Source organism: Mycetomoellerius zeteki, unplaced genomic scaffold, assembly GCF_001594055.1.
Source record: "Mycetomoellerius zeteki isolate Tzet28-1 unplaced genomic scaffold, Tzet1.0 scaffold312, whole genome shotgun sequence".
Lineage (NCBI taxonomy): Eukaryota > Metazoa > Arthropoda > Insecta > Hymenoptera > Formicidae > Mycetomoellerius > Mycetomoellerius zeteki.
This window is the reverse complement of record NW_017257297.1, coordinates 207,440-226,182: the sequence shown is the minus strand read 5'-3', so window position 1 is coordinate 226,182 and position 18,743 is coordinate 207,440. Positions and strand designations below refer to the sequence as shown.

The window sequence follows — 18,743 nt, the reverse complement described above, 5'->3', positions numbered from 1 at the left end:
TTTCCCGCTGCTCTTGGATAATTTTAAGTCGTCGAACGAGAAGTTCTAAAGAGAAATATAAAAGAGAGTATAAAGTATACGAGCGGAGTCTAGATACAGTCCGAATATTACTTCCAGAAGAGACGAGTTGTATGGAATTTAAAGAAATAATCGAGTAGCACACAGAAATATATAAATTAATAGTGTAATATATTTAAGAAATAGATGTTTTATTAAAGAATACAATCAATACGCACATTTGATTTATCGTTCAGATTGCAGCATCTTCGCTATGGAGAAGAACATCAGCTCCGATCCGGAGCATCGCACGGAGCATCCGCGAGACGCGCATAAGTGCGCCTCTTCTCTTATGCAAAGCTTCCTTTATGTAAATAGGTACAAACACGCAGGATATGGCCGTGCCTCCGGTTGTCCGTCGAGGACTTCCCCTATTGTCCCCACGCGCGAAAGAGAGAGAGAGAGCGCTTTTAAGGCTCCCAGACTTTTAAAGCCACTTCGACGTCTCTCTTGTCCCCTCGTCCGTGGCTTTTACTACTCCGTGCAAAACCAGGGCCGTAACTCGTGACGCGGCCCTCTTTCGTGGTTTTCTGAAGCACGCGAGGTCCACGTTCGCGGCGCATCATCGTAAGAGCCACCGCACATCCGCGTGCATCTCATTCCGCTTCTTTACCCCCCTTTGCCAGTCAGGATCGCTTTGCCCATCGCGTGTAACGCCGCGCACGTTTGTTTGACTTCGTGATTATAATTAAGTTAATTAAGGGGATGTCGTGGAAGGGAGGGGGAGGGAGAGGTAGGCTAATTACCGGTAATTAGCGGTGTTTGAGCGGCACCTCGCGTGTCGCCGCGCTTTGTCTGCTAAGCGGCCCTCTTTTGCGCGAGTTGAACCTCTGTTCTTCTTCTCCTCCGTCACTTTTGTGCGCAGATCCGTTTATTCTCATTTAGAAAAATGGTCACGCCACTTGCTCCGTGCTGCATTGTATAATACCACGGCGCCGAGAAAACACACTATTTTTCCTCAGCTTCGTTACTATCCAGTGCACAGTGTTTTCTTCTCGTCTCACGAGATACAATGTATTTAACTGCATAGACGTAGTTTAGAATATTGTCATCGGTACATACCGATAATTACTTCGTAAGAAACGGTCCGTAGAAACTATATTACGTTTTCTGTATTTCTCGCGCCGGAAAATTGCATCTTTTAAAATAGTGATTTCGATCTACGTCGTCATCTGTCTTTGATGTCTCCGACACCGAAATTTGCGTGACGGTCTTTTGCCCATTCCGTTATTATTAAATAATCATGTATGACCCGTCGTTCTCGTACCGTGGAAATAGATGTACCAGACAACATGACGTGCCATTATGGTAAACGGTTTCTGTGTTATTACATTTGCAGGACAGGGTCGCGTGAACCAGCTAGGTGGTGTATTCATCAACGGCCGTCCATTACCGAACCATATCCGTTTGAAGATCGTTGAGATGGCAGCGGCCGGTGTCAGGCCATGTGTCATATCGAGACAGCTCAGGGTGTCACACGGCTGCGTCTCGAAGATTCTGAATCGGTATCAAGAAACGGGATCGATAAGACCCGGTGTGATTGGCGGTAGCAAACCGCGAGTTGCCACGCCGGAAGTCGAGGCGAGGATTGAAGATCTTAGGCGGCAGAACCCTGGAATCTTCAGCTGGGAGATACGCGAGAAATTGATAAAGGTCCGTTGATATCACCCATACCATTACGCTTATCTTTTTTTTTTAAATTATAAAAGGAGAAATATCTTAATCTTTCGGTGCCACATACGTTTGATCACGAGAATAACACACTAACAAGGGAACCATCGGAACCGTCCCTCACCGATTTTGATGGGCTTTGGATATGTTGCAGAGTATAAAAAAATATTAGACCCATATTTTTTTTATCAGTGTATCTCAAGGTTTAGGGGGGACGGGTTTATTTCCCTTGTAAATCTTTAAAAATATAATAAAAAAATTATAGCACTCCTGATAGAAATTTCATGCACTTTCTGAGTTACTGGACAGTTATATGTATATTAACTCTGTTTAGTAATTGAGAACAAAAAATATTTAGGATCTCAATTAAAATGTAACACTTTACCTGCAGTTAAAAAAAATATGGGAAATGAGAACATGTTTATTGAACAAAAATAGGATAACAAATAGACTACGCAGTATTTTAACTAATAATAATCTATTGATACTAGACAACAACTGAGCAGGTATCTACATACGTACACACACAAATTGCACATATTTTTACTAGAGAAACTGTTGCAGCCACTGAATAAAATTCTATCAAGTTCTTGTCCATTTACGCAACATTGTTACGACTAATGAAAATACAGTAATACTACAATAGATAATAACTAGATGGATATCTAGAAAACTGCATACATTTTTCTATCAGGGATATATAAAGTAAAAGAAAATTCGGATATGCACACTGAGAGTGGTACCGAAGGATAAAGATATAGCGTTATGTAACACTTTTCTTTTTTTTTATATAAATAAACGAAATCGCGCAAAATCTAAAGTAAATGATAGAGATGTGCGTTAATCTAGAAATATAGGGATACCTAAAGTATACGCTTCTTTTTGTTTGTAACTTTTTTAAATGTGTATCTTCATGATATTATATTATATAAATTATTGAAAAATGTACGTCATTTAAATCGTGAAAGAAATGTTAGTTGAAAGAAAAATTATGCTAACTAGTCCAACGCGGTTCTGCCAGCAGGACGGAGTCTGCGACAAAGCCTCGGCACCTTCCGTATCTAGTATCACCAGACTTCTACGTGGACCAGCCAACCAGACACGTCCCGGTGATGACCTACGCAGAAATCACTCTATTGATGGTATTCTTGGTGAGTGTTATGAGTATAACATTTATGATTATCGCGATCCGATCTGCCGAGGCTATCAAGATTTCCTACACGATGTGCGGATCACCATCGAAAAATATATTTTCAAAGTTCGCAATACGCGCGCGTATCATCGTTTTAACACTGCATAAACCACCGGGCGGACGCAAATGAAGTGCCCGGGGTTAATCGAGCAATAAGCGTAATTATAGCGTAGTCGTGTGCTAAGTTAATTGAGGCAAGGCGGCCGCGACGATCAACCGTTTGTAGCCCATGTATTCAAAGTTCCCGATCTGAAATGCTATTCGACACTTTTCCCACAGGCGTAATACGAAAGGAAGTCGTTATCCTTTTCCATACAGTCTTTAAAGTCGAAAGTTTTTAACGTGTTTATAACTACGAGCTCATATATGGAAGTAATAAGAGATTCAATTACCGATCGCACCAAGGGATGTAATTATTACGCAGATACTTTTCGCGACGTTATCATTTGTATTTCGTTTATTTCACATTCGTGTTGAACGTGTTACATGAGCCTCGAGATATGTACGAGTTCTACTTATTGAAGTATCCAGCAGTTTCGTGGCCACGCTGGAGATTGGTAGGAATATAGGTCCGGTCGGCGAAACGTAAAGGGGAATTCCTTTCTTTTTTATTTATTACTGGCGGTAAGGGGTGCGAAGAAATATTAGGCGTCCCGTGGCGCGTAGATCTGTCGAGTTTATTACCTTGTCGGGAAGATTTAGTTTTGATTAGACGTATGCCCGAGATTGCAACTTCGCGCAACGACTCACGGATGGTGCTCGACCTGTTGCTTCCTGTCGCATTGAACAACCTTTTTGCGCTGTTGTGAAAGCGACTTTCATCTTCTTGATATTATTCATATTATTCGTTGAAAATATTTTCATTGAAAATAAATATTACGCGATTTAACGTAAATTAAATAGAAACTAAAGCAGCTGACCAATATTGGAATAATAAGAACATGGAAGGAACGGTTTCCCTGATAAAAATAAAAATCGGAGCTTAAGTCAAATGTAATAGGAGAGTAATAGAAGCGTAAATGAAACTTCTAGGAAGCGAAAACTGGAACAACAGAACGTACAAGAAGCGTAAGCCTCTTTTACGTTTCGTTGTTTCAATTTTTGCCTCCTAGAAACTTCGTTTACGCTTCTATCACTCTCCCATTACATTCGACTCTTACGCTCCGATTTTTATTTTCACTAGGGTTGCTGAAATATCTAAAAATTTAACTAGGTACAGATGAGTAATGCTGCAGAAAGTTTTGACATTCTATCAATCAGTTTGTACGTCCTACATAATTATAATATTTTGATGGTCCAACAAAATTATTTTCAGATTTATATTTAGCTAAATTTTTTGATACTTTACATGTACTACAAACCTGAAAATAATTTTGTTGGATTATCAAAATAATTATGCAAGACAGTCAAATACGATAAACAATGCTACAAAATGTTTTGACATTCTAGTAACTAGTTTGAATGATTCACGTAATTATTTTGATTCGACAGAATGATTTTCAAATCTATATTTAGCCGAAAGGTACTTCAGTGAAATTGTTCCGTGTGCTTTTCATTATGAAGACAATTCTATATATTCTAAATAAAGCGAACGATTATTTATCGCCAATATATTTTATGCGAAGAATCGTTAATAAGTCGCGATGTCGAGATAAAATTGCCCCGAAGGTAGCGATTCAATTATGAATACTTCAATAAAAGTCCTGGAGGAAGACGCATAGATCTTTATTGGGTTCGCCGCGTTTGCAGGCCGGGTAAATTATGTATTATGATTCGAACAAAGGGGAGGAACAAGAAGAAAGTCAGGCGCTGTTTCTGCCGCTAATGCACCGCCGCGAAAGGAAAGGATACGGAGACGAAGAAGAGGAAGAAGAAGCAGGGACGAAGTCTTTTTGAATGCACACCTCGGACGTAGAACCTTCGTTCTTTTTATTCAATCGCAGCATGATGGTTTAGCACTGAAGTCGGCGATGTATTGGATCGGCTTATGACACGGACGTGGATTGGGGAACGAGGAGAAAGAGCGAGATAACTTGAACGATTGATGCATTAATGCGATAATAACACATCATCATAGTCAAGTAACAGAATACGGATAAGGATATCTTCCTGATATTTCTCTTCTTACAAGAATACTTAGCGTTTGATATAAGCACACACACACACACACACACACACGCGCGCGCGCGCGCGCGCGCACACAATTTAATTTTCTATAAATATATTCTTCTGTCACATATATCAATTACTTCTTTCAAGAAAACACTAGAAGTTAAATGAATGGTTAAATAGCGACAAAATGAGAAATAGCAAACAATCTAGTAGATCGGATGCACGATGCAATCAACGCGAGGGAACTTAAAAGGTCTCACAAATACACACTTCAATCATTTCGTCTCGCGTCCATTCATCTTCCGCGCGCCTTTCTCCCCTCGCCGGCATGTCAGTCCCAGAATGCAAGATCACCCGGCGGTTCCGGTAGCCAAGAACACGCGCGATAAATAACCCCGCGGTCTGTCTCTCCGTCAAAGAAATCGGGAGGAACGATCGCGCGGGGCGACAAGAGAGAGGGACAGATCCGGACGTAGCTCGTGCAGAGAAGGAGGAAGTCAGGTGGAGCAGAGTCGGAGGAACGTGAAAGAAGAAATCGGATGGAACGGCTAAGAGGAGCAAGAGCAGTCGAACCTGAGGAACAAGACGAGGAGATGGCGTGGATTCCACAACGGTGCAAGGAGGACGGAGGGATCAGCGCGCATATATATATACCTACGCGGCACCAACCGCGGCGTGTGGTCTTCCTCGGCTTCGTACCCGGCCGCCTGCCTCTAATCTTACAAACCGCCAACAACACACCCTGTACCCGCCGTTTTGTTCGCGGAACGCAACGGCACCCTCTATTGATTTAGATGCTCTTACTGCGGGGCAGACTCGTGATTGAGACCTTCGTCGTTCACCGCGCTCGCAAGACGGCGATCGCCTCGCCGCGCCGGTCATTTCTCCGATAGTAATTGTTTAGCATCGCAATCTTTCTCACCGATGTTTACTTCGACGTTTCCCAGCAAATCGCGACGTTTCGCGATTGCAACACTGTTCTCAGTTCAAAAGATATTATAGAAGCCTTTTAATAGTAAACAGTCCCGTTATGAACGCCGCAATCTTGTACAAAAATTATTTCTTCCTTATATATACACGGAAAAAAAAGTTTTGCTGAAGTATTTAAAAATTTAGCTAGATATAAATCAGAAAATAATTTGGATTATTAAAATAATTATGTAGGACTTTCAAGCATGATGAGTAATGCTGTAATAAATTTTGCATTTTAGCAATCAGTTTGAGCATCCTATCTAATTATTTTGATGATCCAACAAAATGATTTCAATATCAGTATCCATAGTTAAATTTTTAGATATTTCAGCAAAACTGTTCTTTTCATTTATAATTTTCTTTTAAAATAATAGCTATTTTTATCTTCATGTCATTAAAAAGTGCATAAAGATAAGTTATTCGTATTTACGACACATTTTAATATAAATCGAGATTTTTTTCTTAAAACAAATTTGATATTCAAATTTAATAGCTTATGCTAATAAATTTGAGAATAATTTTAAATTTATTTTGTAGAAAATATAGGTGGTTGCTATCTTTTTTTTTTATTCGGTCTCAGATTCATTAAGTATTGGCAGGCGCTGATAGCACGTGAAAAGCGTTAGAATCTCGAAAAATCGTTGGGCATGCACCTGAAACCCTCGCGACGATTTACGAGCGCGCGGTAGTCTTTAATCTGGCAGGAACCGCCATGCACTTCGTGTTCTCAAATTCTGGTTGATGTTCGCGCAGGTGCTATTGATTTAGACGTTTATTCCCGTCGGTCGATCTTAATCCGAGAATAAGTCTGTAAATTACGGAGTACAGATATAAAAAGAGACATATAGGATCCTCGATACTATCTCGATATATGTTCAGAGAAATTAAATATTTCACCAAAAATATTCACCATTTATATAAAATTGTGCATTTATAGAAAATATTAAATATCTATAAATAATAATAATAAATAATTAATAAACTTTATTAGTGAAATTTTTGAAATGTAAAATGTGTTAAATATTAAATTATTCATTTATCAAGTTGGACGGAGTTATAACGTTATCGATGTAGTTGTTGAAGTCAGCGTAACAGGGACAAACCGTGGAGAACAAATTAGGTCCGAAAGGGTTACAAATCAAACTCGAAATTCCATAAATAGTGTCTCGTGGAGGCAGGCAACGATTCCTCTTTGAAACGGGCTTTCGTTTAGCTCGGGTGGGACGGGACATGTCAAAGAACTTAATTTCTTCGCGGCGGACCCTAATTTCTCCGGTGTTTTAGTTTAGTATAGGTTCGGCTGGGCATGGCTGTAATCAGAAGGGTCTTAATGGTGGGTTGCTGAGACCGGCGTGTGAACTGTGGGCGTGAACGACTCGCTTCCTATCTTCGGTATCTGACGTGCAGCACGTGCTGGACCGAGAGATGCTCTCGCCGCTATTAAGGAACGCACGCTTGCGTTTCTCCTCTCGGAAACTATCGATGATGTTTTAATGTACGAATAGAATATTCGCCTTTTCGTTAATGTGTGAAATTTTTACTATTGCATCAGAAAAATTGCCGAGTACGAATAATAAATTTTTGGAAATTCCTAACGAAACTACATAACTGTCTTTTGTAATCATTCTCAAAATATATTCATTTAAAACATTTATTCAATTTATTTATGGAATGTTGGAAGAAAAGATTTGCTATTGGCCATATCGTGTAAAGACAATACCATTAACAAGAGAAGAAGAAAAAGAATCGAATTTTTACAGTTGTCAAGATAGTGGGATAGTTTTATTTATTCTACGACAAATCCGTTAATAATTGATACGTAAATCCCTAAATTGAATATTTAATGACAAAGGCTGTTTTCTGACTAGGACACGCCGTGTTACTTTGTGTTACACCGTGTAAAATACTTGTTGGAAGTTTAGTTTTATTTCATTTTTATTTTATTTTTATTTTTACGAGGATTTAGCTATCTATAATAGACTTACAATTTAATTAATTTAAAATTAAATTGTAATTCTTTCAAAACTGCGATGGCTTTTAATCAGGGTTGATAAAAAACATGTTTTAAACGTGTTTTAAATAGTTTGAAACATGCTAATTGATGTTTTTAACATGTTTTATAAATATGTTTTTTTATAGTACTGTTTAAAGCATATTTGAAGCATTAAAAATATATTTAAGAAGAAACACAGTATATTTTATTCTTAAAAAAAAAAACATTAGTTTTTACCTGCTTTTAATGATTTTATTATAAAATAAGCATAGCTATATAATTTTTTGAAAAGTTGGTAACACTGACATATCTTACACGCTCTTACTTAGTTTTTTGCAGTATCAAACAGTATAATATTATGTCACAGTTGGAACACTTTGTGTTGGACACAGTGTTGCACTGTGTCATCTGTGTAGCCTGTGTATCTTGTTAGAAAACAAGTAAAGTTGCGTATTTAAATGGTGCTGTCTTTAATTACTGTTCAGCTGGAAGTAGCGGTGACGACTCCGACACGGAAAGCGAACCTGGTATCGCGCTGAAGAGAAAACAACGTAGAAGCAGGACTACCTTCACCGGCGAACAACTGGAACAATTGGAAGCGGCTTTTCATCGGACGCAATATCCTGATGTGTACACTAGAGAGGAACTTGCACAAAAGTAAGTTTCTTAGGAATTCTTTTTCATAAAAAATTACATGTTAACAAATTTTATTCGTGTAATATTAAATCAATATTTAAATTAATTACATCAATTATCTTTATAAAATTATATGTTAAATGGAATAAATTATTACTTCTTGAAAAAAATAACATTTGAAATTAAATCTGAATTTGTGACTGAAATTACACATCGAAGGAAATTGTAAAAAATTATGACGCTGTAGACTTTGTGATAACATAAACTTTACATTTGCGATTTATATTTTTACTGATATTTTTTTGGATGCTCTTTTTTCGCAGAACAAAGTTAACGGAAGCTCGAGTGCAAGTTTGGTTCAGCAACAGGCGTGCCAGACTTCGCAAACAGCTGAACAGCCAACAGCTGAACGCCTTCAACATGAGTCTACCCTTCCAGACTCAGCACTACGGCAATGGTGCAGAGAGCTATCAGAGCTACGGGCAGGCGAGCGTTGCTGCAGCCGCAGCAACCACCGCCGGTTATTCTCAGCATTACAACTACGGGGAGAACTACTATGCGGCGCAGCAGCAATGGCCGCGGGCGACTCCGGACAATTATGGGTAAGTTTTAACAACTAGTGCTTGTCAAAATGTTCATTTTGTAAATTAACTAGACAGAAAGAAAAATCGCATGAACAATGTAATATACTATCAAGAAAAATCGTTGCTGATTTAATAATCGGTTCTTCGTAAATCTGTCGTATATTAGACACTTTTTTCATACAAGATCTTTTATTATCATATTCAGATTTCTCGAATAGCGTTTTTTTTTCTAATATTAAAATTTAATCATTATTAGGTATACTTGCAATTCTATTCCTCAGATCTTGATGACTAGTCTAAACAAAAATTTTTATTTCAAATCAAATTTAATTTTTTATTATTTTTGGTCTTATTATAAGCTTATAAAATTCCATAAGTATTTGTTTTCCAAAATTTGAAGTCACGTGAATACGTAATTGAACGCGATACCTGTCGTCCTTGGACACCCCCGCAACGATTATCCGCGATCGATCGTTGCTACCTCGCGGCGCTGCCACGATCGGTTAAAGCTGGATCACGGCACAGGTACATACACCCTGCATCGAAGGATCAAGACCCGGGTTGGATTATTAGCCGGTAGCGTTTCATTACGGAGGCCCAAGAAGCAACATAATTGAGGACCACACAGAAAACGTGTCGGCAGGGCCCCGTTGGCTCTCTCTTTCTCTCGCTTCCTCATTCCCCGTGCTTTCCGTCTCTTCCTCTCTCGCTTTCCTCTTTCTTTCTCTCTCTCGCTCTATCTCTCTGGCTCAAGTGAATCGGCTCGTCCGCTCGGCGTGTAACAACACACTGTAGCAACCCGGCCACCGGAGCAACCTGTTATTACGCCACGATGGCTGAATTAATTGTTCGAAACACCCTGGCTTCGCCGTCTTTATCTCCGCGCGTTGCCGCGCGCGCCTCTTTCTAGCGGCGATGTTCCGGACTTACTGTCTCGCTTGGGCCCCTTTGGGCCTTGTACAACAGCGGACTGGTTCACTGTGCCGAGCCATCACGTGATGCACAGAGCGAAGCTTTGCCGGTCTTAAACATCCGGGATAATACTCATGGACCCCCGGTGGAGCGTCAGCCTACCTCGTGGGGGGTCGCTCTCCGTAGTCGATTCTGTCCAGTTCGAGCGAATTCGTTGCTGTCGATGGTTGTCGCCGTTTTTGCCGTTTCATATATAGACAAGCGCAGAAACTATACAAAACTTTGTGAAATGGCTATGAGTCATGTTAACGATACATTCCATCTGAGAAGAAGAAAACAAATCTCGCCACCCGGAAACGTGCTTTCGGCTAAGAAAAACTGTCCCTAGACGTGGGAAAAAATTAGAAATTCTACTCTAATAATGTTTTTTTAGTAAAAAAAAAACACACACACACACAAGTTTAGATACTCGAAAATAATTCAAATAGCATAGAAGCTATTAGCCAAACTCCGGAAATAGTCGTGATTTATTTTAATTCTGACGAAAAAGTCAAAAGAAGATTAATATAAAAATAAAAAATTAAAGATACTTATAGAACAAAATTTACGTTTCTCTAAATTTTTTAAATGATATAGTCGAAGTCAGTTTGCCTCGAAAGAATATTTAATATAAGTTCCATATTTTATTTGACGGCCGATTTTAATTCCGAAGAATCGCGAGCTGTAAATTTTGGTTGCCACTAAATTCTTAAGAATTCGTTAACGTGACCATAGAACAAAAATTTGATTTGTGAGCAGAGAAGGAGAGACATTCTTCTGCATGAAAATAGATTCGTAGGGCGGAGTATGGTCGATAAATCGCGCGGCTTCCACCAGAAACGTCGCGCTACCTTCTAAATAAAAAAAGGGGGAAAGAAATAAAGTTATAGTGCGAACTAGGCCTGGCACCGACGGGATTTAGGGTGCTTAAGCGTCATGGCGAAACGCTCAAAGGACCGACTTCGTTTTACAATCGTACGCTATAATCGTCTCAAAATATCAACGCGTTTCAAGTTTATTTTAATTAAGAATTGATTTCTTATAGCTTTGGATTTTGTCTAATTTTATTTCTTACATCGTTTTTTTTTAATATGTCTTTTAAAATATATCACCAACCTATTAATAATTTTATATACTTTTCGAAACATCATTTATCACCATCAAGAGTCTATGTGAATTTGTTTCTCTAAAACTCCAAAAATACCGAAGAATGACTAGTCTTCCCACGCTTCTTCTGTTCATTCAGATATACTAAAATAACTATTAGTTATTTTTTTAAGCTTAAAGAATAACAATATTGTAATAAAAGCAACGATAAAGGTTTACCATTCAAGGGACAATGATCTGAGATCCTTAATCATGGTAGTGTATCAGAATGCTCAAAGGGCCGCGACGGTGTTTGGAAATCGGCCGCTGCCGCCCTCGACACGCCCTAACCGATTCGCAGAGCATGTGTGAGTGCGGTATCGCCTTGCAAACGGCAGTAACCACTTTGAGAGAACACGCCGGAATTTCATTTTCGTATTACCGCATGTGGACACCTTTCACCATTGTGCGACTCATTTCATCGTATCGCAACTCCCCACGTGTCCGTACATATGCGCACGTACAATAGTTAATTTATATTCAAGATATCGAACGGAGATATAATTACGAATATTGGCGGGTAATATATTCCCTTTAACTGCCGATTGATATATGCGGTTCGTGAGAGAATATCTATCTCTTTTTCTATTAATATTTAATAAGCTCGTCAATTGTTACATCATATTCACAATATTATATTCATAATTTTAATAAAAGAATCTTTCCTAGGCCTTTCTAAAATTAAGATTGAAAGTTGAATACTTTTACATTGTTAATAATAGCAATTAATAAAATTCTAATGACATTTTTTCATTTATTTTCTCCTTTATCTTATTTATGTGATTTGTATTATTCAGAGAATGTTTTTTTTTTTTAAGTATCACGTTAATATAAGAGAAAGGAATGTAGAAGTTTCGTAATATTACATAATACAATTTATCGTCGCCGTTTATTTCCTTGTGAGCAGACCTTCGATCTCGCCTGTTGCAGATTGTTCAACGCCTCCCATTACGGCAGCAGCAACCTTGCCTCCAATCTGACTTCCACCAATCTCAATCTGGGCAGTCTGGGGGGCAGCGTCAGCCCGACCGGGTCCAACATGAGCGCCTGCATGGTGCAAGGTGGTGCATCCTCCTCCGGGGTACCGGTCTCGACGGGGATGGCGCCCCACGTAACTCCGCACAGCCCTAGCGAGGCGAAGAGCGGATATCCGTATTTGGGCAACATCGATTCTCAGGTTTGCGGAAGAATTCACTGAATTTAACCGCGAGAAACGATCGCACATCGACTTGTATGCAATTACAGGAAAAGATGGCTTAAAAAATTGTTACTGTTATTTATTTTGTTTTTTTTTGAGGCTGGATTTGAATTGATAAAAATATTTGCACGCGTTTTGAAAAAATTGCTGATTGTTAAACTGTTTTTTATAAGAATATACGTTTGTCTTAGCTTTTATTATTAAATAATTATTTGCGTTATTATTGTATGTTGTTACTTTTATTAGGAACTCAAAAGATATTCTTTCGGCACAATTATATCGTTTCTAGAATAGTTTCTGATTGAAGTAGATGTAAAATATGTTGTATAGTCTTCGAAATTTGGAGAAAAGATTTGTTTTATTTATGAATATGTAATTGGTAATTTATGCATAAGACACAAGCAATTGTAAATATCCTATAATCGCTTTATAGATGGTACATGTAAGCTTTTCCACGACGAAGTTACACTGCATATTTATGATAGAGTTAAACTCACGTTTAAGTCGTACATAGGTAAGCCGCTCACCGACTTCTGAGAAGTGTCGTAATTACGAAGATTTATTCGTTAGAGTGATTAGCACTTGGCAGTTGTGAAACAAACGATGCCTCGGATGCTTTACCGTTTTAGAATTGCCTTATTATAGTAATAATATAATATAAATGCTATATATATATATATTCACGAATAACTTGTGTATATTTGATAGATAAAACTGTACATATTTATGCGTAGATCGTATTAAATCATAGCAAAATTATTGATAAAGATATTCTTATATTACAACCGACGTTGTGATTCTTCTTCCCGCAAGTTATTCAATTGGCCAGTTCAATTATTATATATACCGCACATAACGTGTTGTTGTCACGACAATTATATCCGATTTGTATAATGCAACGTTATATAAATAAATGGACTATGCGAAAAATTCGTCCTGTTCTTCGATTATACTGTTAATATCATCTTATTAATATCTATTTGCGCTCACAAGGTAAGTGCATATTTAATTTCCACATGAAAAAAATTTAGTGAAATATTTGAAAATTTAGCTAGATACAAAATCTGAAAATAATTTTGTTAGACCATCAAAATAATTATATAGAAAAATCAAACAATGAGCAATGTTGCAAAAATTTTAATTCTAGCAGTCGACTTGAGCGTCTTACATAATTATTTTAGTAGTGTAACAAAATTACTTTCAGTATTTAATTATTTTCTGTATTTAGATAAATTTTTAGATATTTCAATAAAATCCTTTTTTTGTGTATTAATATCGAATAAGATTGAAAGTTCGTGGGAGTATAACAGATAACAAGATTTGTTGACTGGAACTTATTGCATATCTTAGAAAACGATGTTTTCTCCCTCCTTTTATTATTGCATACTTTGCGAGACTGGGTAGTATAAGAGTCGACCGACCTAAAAAGTAAAGCGTGCATAATTCGCGATCGGTCCCGAATCGTCAGGCTTCTCTCCCGGTTTTCAGCCGCCCCCGCGAACCCGTCGTTGATCACGGGCCCGTCGTCAGAAGACAGTACACGAACGGCGGGGGGTTTGGTGGACCTCGAAGAGCCGACAATCGGGCGCGCAGTGACAACGAGCAATCAGCCTGCCGTATATCTACGGGTCCTGTCGCCACGCATTTGTGCCCCATTGTGTCGACGAAGTAGGTGGTCGTTCTTTCCCTCTTTCTTTCTCTCTTGTACTGCCTGGTCGCCAAGTTCCTGCAGCACAAAGTATCACCGCACAACGATTCGCCGCCCTTACCAGCTTCTATCTTTAACCCTTCGTATCTTATTGAGCAAGCATGTTTACGAATATGTCGTAGATGTGGAATTACGATTTCAGTATTGACTTATTTAGGACTTATTTAGTGCCTGACTTATTTAGGAACGTTTATATCACGAATTCGCTCTACGTTATACATTTATCGTTATTAAAGGTTAAATAAATAAATTATCTAACGGTAATATTGAGACTATTTTTGGCAAATTTGAATCGCGCGCGCGTGCGTTGAAACTGTTTGTTAAACTTATGTGGGGTCTACAATAGAAGTTGTAGCGGGGTCGTAGAGTCTTAAGTCGCATTACAGTTTAAAAAGCAAAAAAGACACAAAAAATTGTATTTGATACCAATTTTTCTTATTAATACGATCTTGCAGAGAATTTTAAATATGGAGATGGAGAATATATATAATTATATTTTTATATATTTTAAGAAGTATATTTCAAGTAATAATTTGAATTATAATTACATAAATCATTATGTTTGTAATACCTAAAATACAATTAATAATCTCTCATTCCAGGTAGAACATAAAATCATAATAAAATCAAGATGATATCAAGTAGTCATTTTAGGAAAAATCATAATAATGTCATTTGATACCTTTTTGACGATAGTTTTATAATGAATTTTTTATATGACAATGATTTTTAAGTAAAAAAATTAAACATTATGATCATATGAAAAAATCATTACAAAATCATCGTCAAAAGTGTATCAAATGATATCACTATGATTTTTTCTATAATGACTTTTGCTTGATGTCATCTTGATCTTAATGTGATTTCGTGTTTTTTTTTCCTGAGTATGCCTTCTTTCATTATTTCGACTATCATCAAAATCAATTTATTTTGCATACCATCAAACGACAAAAGAAATACATTTGTTGTCTAAATTTGTTGTCTAAAAGTTCGAGTCATGTCGCACGATATTTTCCTGGACCTCACGTATCGTTTGCCTGCCTCCGTGTGTAATTCGCTATTCAATAATCCCCGCCCATGTTCCAACCCCCATAAGCGCGGTACGGGGTTGCTTCAAGAGCGGCTCCTTTGAACATCGCTTGCCTTTCTCTCGTCGCCAATCCTACCAAATATCTTCCCCCAATCTGTTGCTTCAAAATTGCCCTGACCCCAATAGCGATGTGGTAGGTCAAGAACTGGTATAAAAAATACGACGTGGTCACGTATTTTCGTGAGAACTTTCATCGTAAAACACAATGCTAACTTGGCATTCATATTTTAACAATAAACTTTCCATTCAAAATATAATTTGCAATCGTTTGTATCTTCTAATCAAAATAAGAACAAAATGTTTATATTAGTTTCTTTTGCAAGAAATAGTTTTGATTTCAAAGAACATACTTTTGAGATCCTTTTTTAAAAGTAATTAAAATAAAGTACAGTAATTAAATGTCGCAACCGAAAATGATTTTATCGTAAAGAATACACGTTGGAAGTTGATGAATACTTATAATAAATTGTTTTAAAAGGCTATATTTTTTTTATCAAATCTTTTTCTTAAAATCTTATTGTTTATTTTATAATTATTATTAGTTGCGTTTTTCAATACGGTAACTAGAACAGATGTACGGGCAACTGTAAAGCTGATAAGTGTGACGACCTCCCAGATTCAAACCGCACCCTCACGATGGAGATCTGAGGGTGTCCTTACAGCCAATCCGTGCGTGCGCGTACATTGCGTGACTTCGACCTGTATGCGCCGCGATGCATATCCGAGATATATATTTTTCACGATATAAAGTCGTTTTATGCGACATAAAACGGCCAATATATTTTCCTCCGAGAAATGTAGTCTGGTTATAAATTTGTTATAAATTTCTGTATAATTACCGTCTGTATAATTATTACGTACACAATTACTGCAATGGTATTACTTAACGCTTCGGATATCGAGTGCAGCTCTGTTAAGTAATGAGGACGATGTGATAAAACAAAATGTTTTCTAACACCCCGAGCATTGCTTCTCGGATGTAATTGCTTTAAAGCTAACTGTCTCAAAGATAAAACAACGGCGTTACGGAAATTCCTCGTAGGAGTTAATATTTCGATGATGCAAAATCCTTTCACTTTACTATAACTATACCTTACATCATTGCCTAAAGCGTTTTCTAACGCACGTCTTGAAATCGTAACTTCTAGGACTAATTTATTGCTTTAGTTTTTTGACGCAATCGTTGGAACTTATGCATTGATAATGATTTATAATAAAAATTTTTTAAGCATAAAATAACAGTTTTTTCAGCATATTAACATCTTTGAAATATGATTCCTGTTCGAGCATCGAAATTATTAGAATTTAATTTAATTCGCGAAATTACTACAGTGGTTTAATTGCGTTTAGTCCGGGAATATTTCGGCGAGCAGTTTGTTAGACTACAAGTGTGGTATATATGTCAAGTACATATATATCATATTTAGTGATTCACAAGATTGAATTATTTAAGCATTTAAGATCTAGCTTCAACCGATATAGGGCTCTAATTTATCGATTGTGTTTCTCACATGCACGGTCTAAAAATGAGATTATTTTTTATAATAAAAATATCCTTCCTTGTGTACTTAAGACGTAGATTTACAATTTATATGTAGACCAATTAAAAATAAGATTATGTTCATTATATATATTATAGTATGATATTATTATACCGAACATCCTTTGCGATAAGATCAGCTTTCATTACGACATTTAATTACTGTACTTCAATTTAATTGCTTTTAAAAAAAGATCTCATAAGTACTTTTTTGAAATAAAAAATGGGGTAACTTTGATCCAATCGGGATAACTTTGACTCTAAAAAACGGTGTTCATTTTGGTTCAAATTTTGATAATGCCAGCACGTCAAAATGAAACTTACCTCTAATTTTGGACCAAAGTTATCTCACTTCATGATATAATTTAAAAAATATAGTGCAATGCTGATTTTTTTTACTTTGTTAAATAATAAAAATTCTGGTCAGCTGTTTATCAAAGTCATACATATTTTCTATTAGTTGATCGCTGTATTTTTCTTTCTTCCTTTTTATAGTTTATGTTTCTGCTCTACACAAACGAAGTGCCGCTGTCGTCGGAGGGGAAATAAGATGGGACAAGCGAAAAACATACAGAACCAGTTCACGCGAACATGATGGCTGCTCCCCCTTAATGGCAATGCAGCCCCCCGTGCGGTGCATCGTCCGCCCTTTTCAACCAATGAGATTGCCCGTCGCGTTTCGAACAATGGTACGACCGAATAGATTAATCAAACTTAACCGAGCCAATGAAAGCCGTGCAAATCCCGCGTGGGGGATGCATACTTGCGTACGTGCGTGCGTGCGTGCCGCCCGTTCGTGCGACTGTAAGCGAGCAGCAGTTGCACGCTCGCCTATTTCGCGTCCTAGCGAAGTCATACCGGGGAGAACTATGAGAATACATCGTGGCTGCACCGGCATCATGGTGTTGCGAATTTAACGACGATTTCGAATTGACAATGTTCGGAAAGGACACCTTTGATACGCGAAGACCCTTGCCCTGATCCACCATCGCGATCGATATACAAGATGACACTTTTTAATGACAGTTTTTGCTGATGCATCCATTATGAGCGTTGGAGGTTTACTAATCCTCTCTGCCAGCAGCGACTGCATACTGTGTAATCGTAAAGTAAACAGCACTTAATAATAGCTCAAGAAAGAGAAAGGAGCATTGGTTCACTGATGTATGCAAAAGTATAGAGGTGTGTCCCTAGAATAAAAATTATTTTTTAAAAATAACAATCTATATATTTTTTGATCGTATCAGTTTATTGAAATTGCGAGAGATTATAAAATTTTTATTAGAAATTTTTATTATTATTTCTGAAATTAATTCATTTAAAATGAATTTACAATAGTTCAACATCTTAACGTTCTGACCGTTATGGCGCTTCTTAATTTAAAGTATTATGTTTAACATTAGCGGTCTTTCAATCTTATTATTGTTTTTATTAGAAACAAATAGGAAACGGTTCGGCCTGTTCGTCGAAATGCGTTCCAACGTATTTCGAAATGGCGCCGAGGGAGCACGTGAAAGTCGAAGAGTATTAAGGGGGAGAGTTTTTCGGGGGCTGCTGCTGCTGTAACCAGGGCTTTGATGAATGAACCGGGGCTTCATGCCGCCTCGGTCGGCATTACCCACACGGCAGCTGGCCACGCCGCGTTGATTGGTCGCGCATCACGCCGCGTTTATGGATCTTTTGCAAAGCGATCAGCGTATACACGTCTAAGGTCCCCTAACCAGGACCCCCGTAGACCCGCGTTGTTCTCATACGGGGTATCAAGGTGTGTGCCCCCTCGTCGCGAGCAAAAATGGCCGCGCTTGGCGAACTCCATGTCCGATGAAGTGATGTTTATATGCTGAATTTACAACATAATATTGTTATTATGACTATAACGTTACTGTTATTGTT

At 37.7% G+C, this 18,743-nt stretch overlaps 1 protein-coding gene across 2 annotated transcripts in view; it reads left to right on the top strand.

Moving 5' to 3' along the window:
• Positions 1-12,547, top strand: part of LOC108724883 (protein gooseberry) — an 18,583-nt gene extending 6,036 nt beyond the window's left edge. Inside the window, exons 2-6 of one of the 2 annotated variants that reach the window (XM_018451577.1) lie at positions 1,397-1,710; positions 2,753-2,879; positions 8,483-8,654; positions 8,957-9,235; positions 12,245-12,547. In XM_018451577.1, coding sequence (XP_018307079.1) covers positions 1,397-1,710; positions 2,753-2,879; positions 8,483-8,654; positions 8,957-9,235; positions 12,245-12,512 — 1,160 coding nt within the window. In that variant the 3' untranslated portion in view covers positions 12,513-12,547. Of the gene's footprint in view, positions 1-1,396; positions 1,711-2,749; positions 2,880-8,482; positions 8,655-8,956; positions 9,236-12,244 lie in introns of both variants that reach the window. The other variant, XM_018451575.1, reaches the window with a different exon arrangement.
• The last annotated feature ends 6,196 nt before the right edge of the window (positions 12,548-18,743 follow it).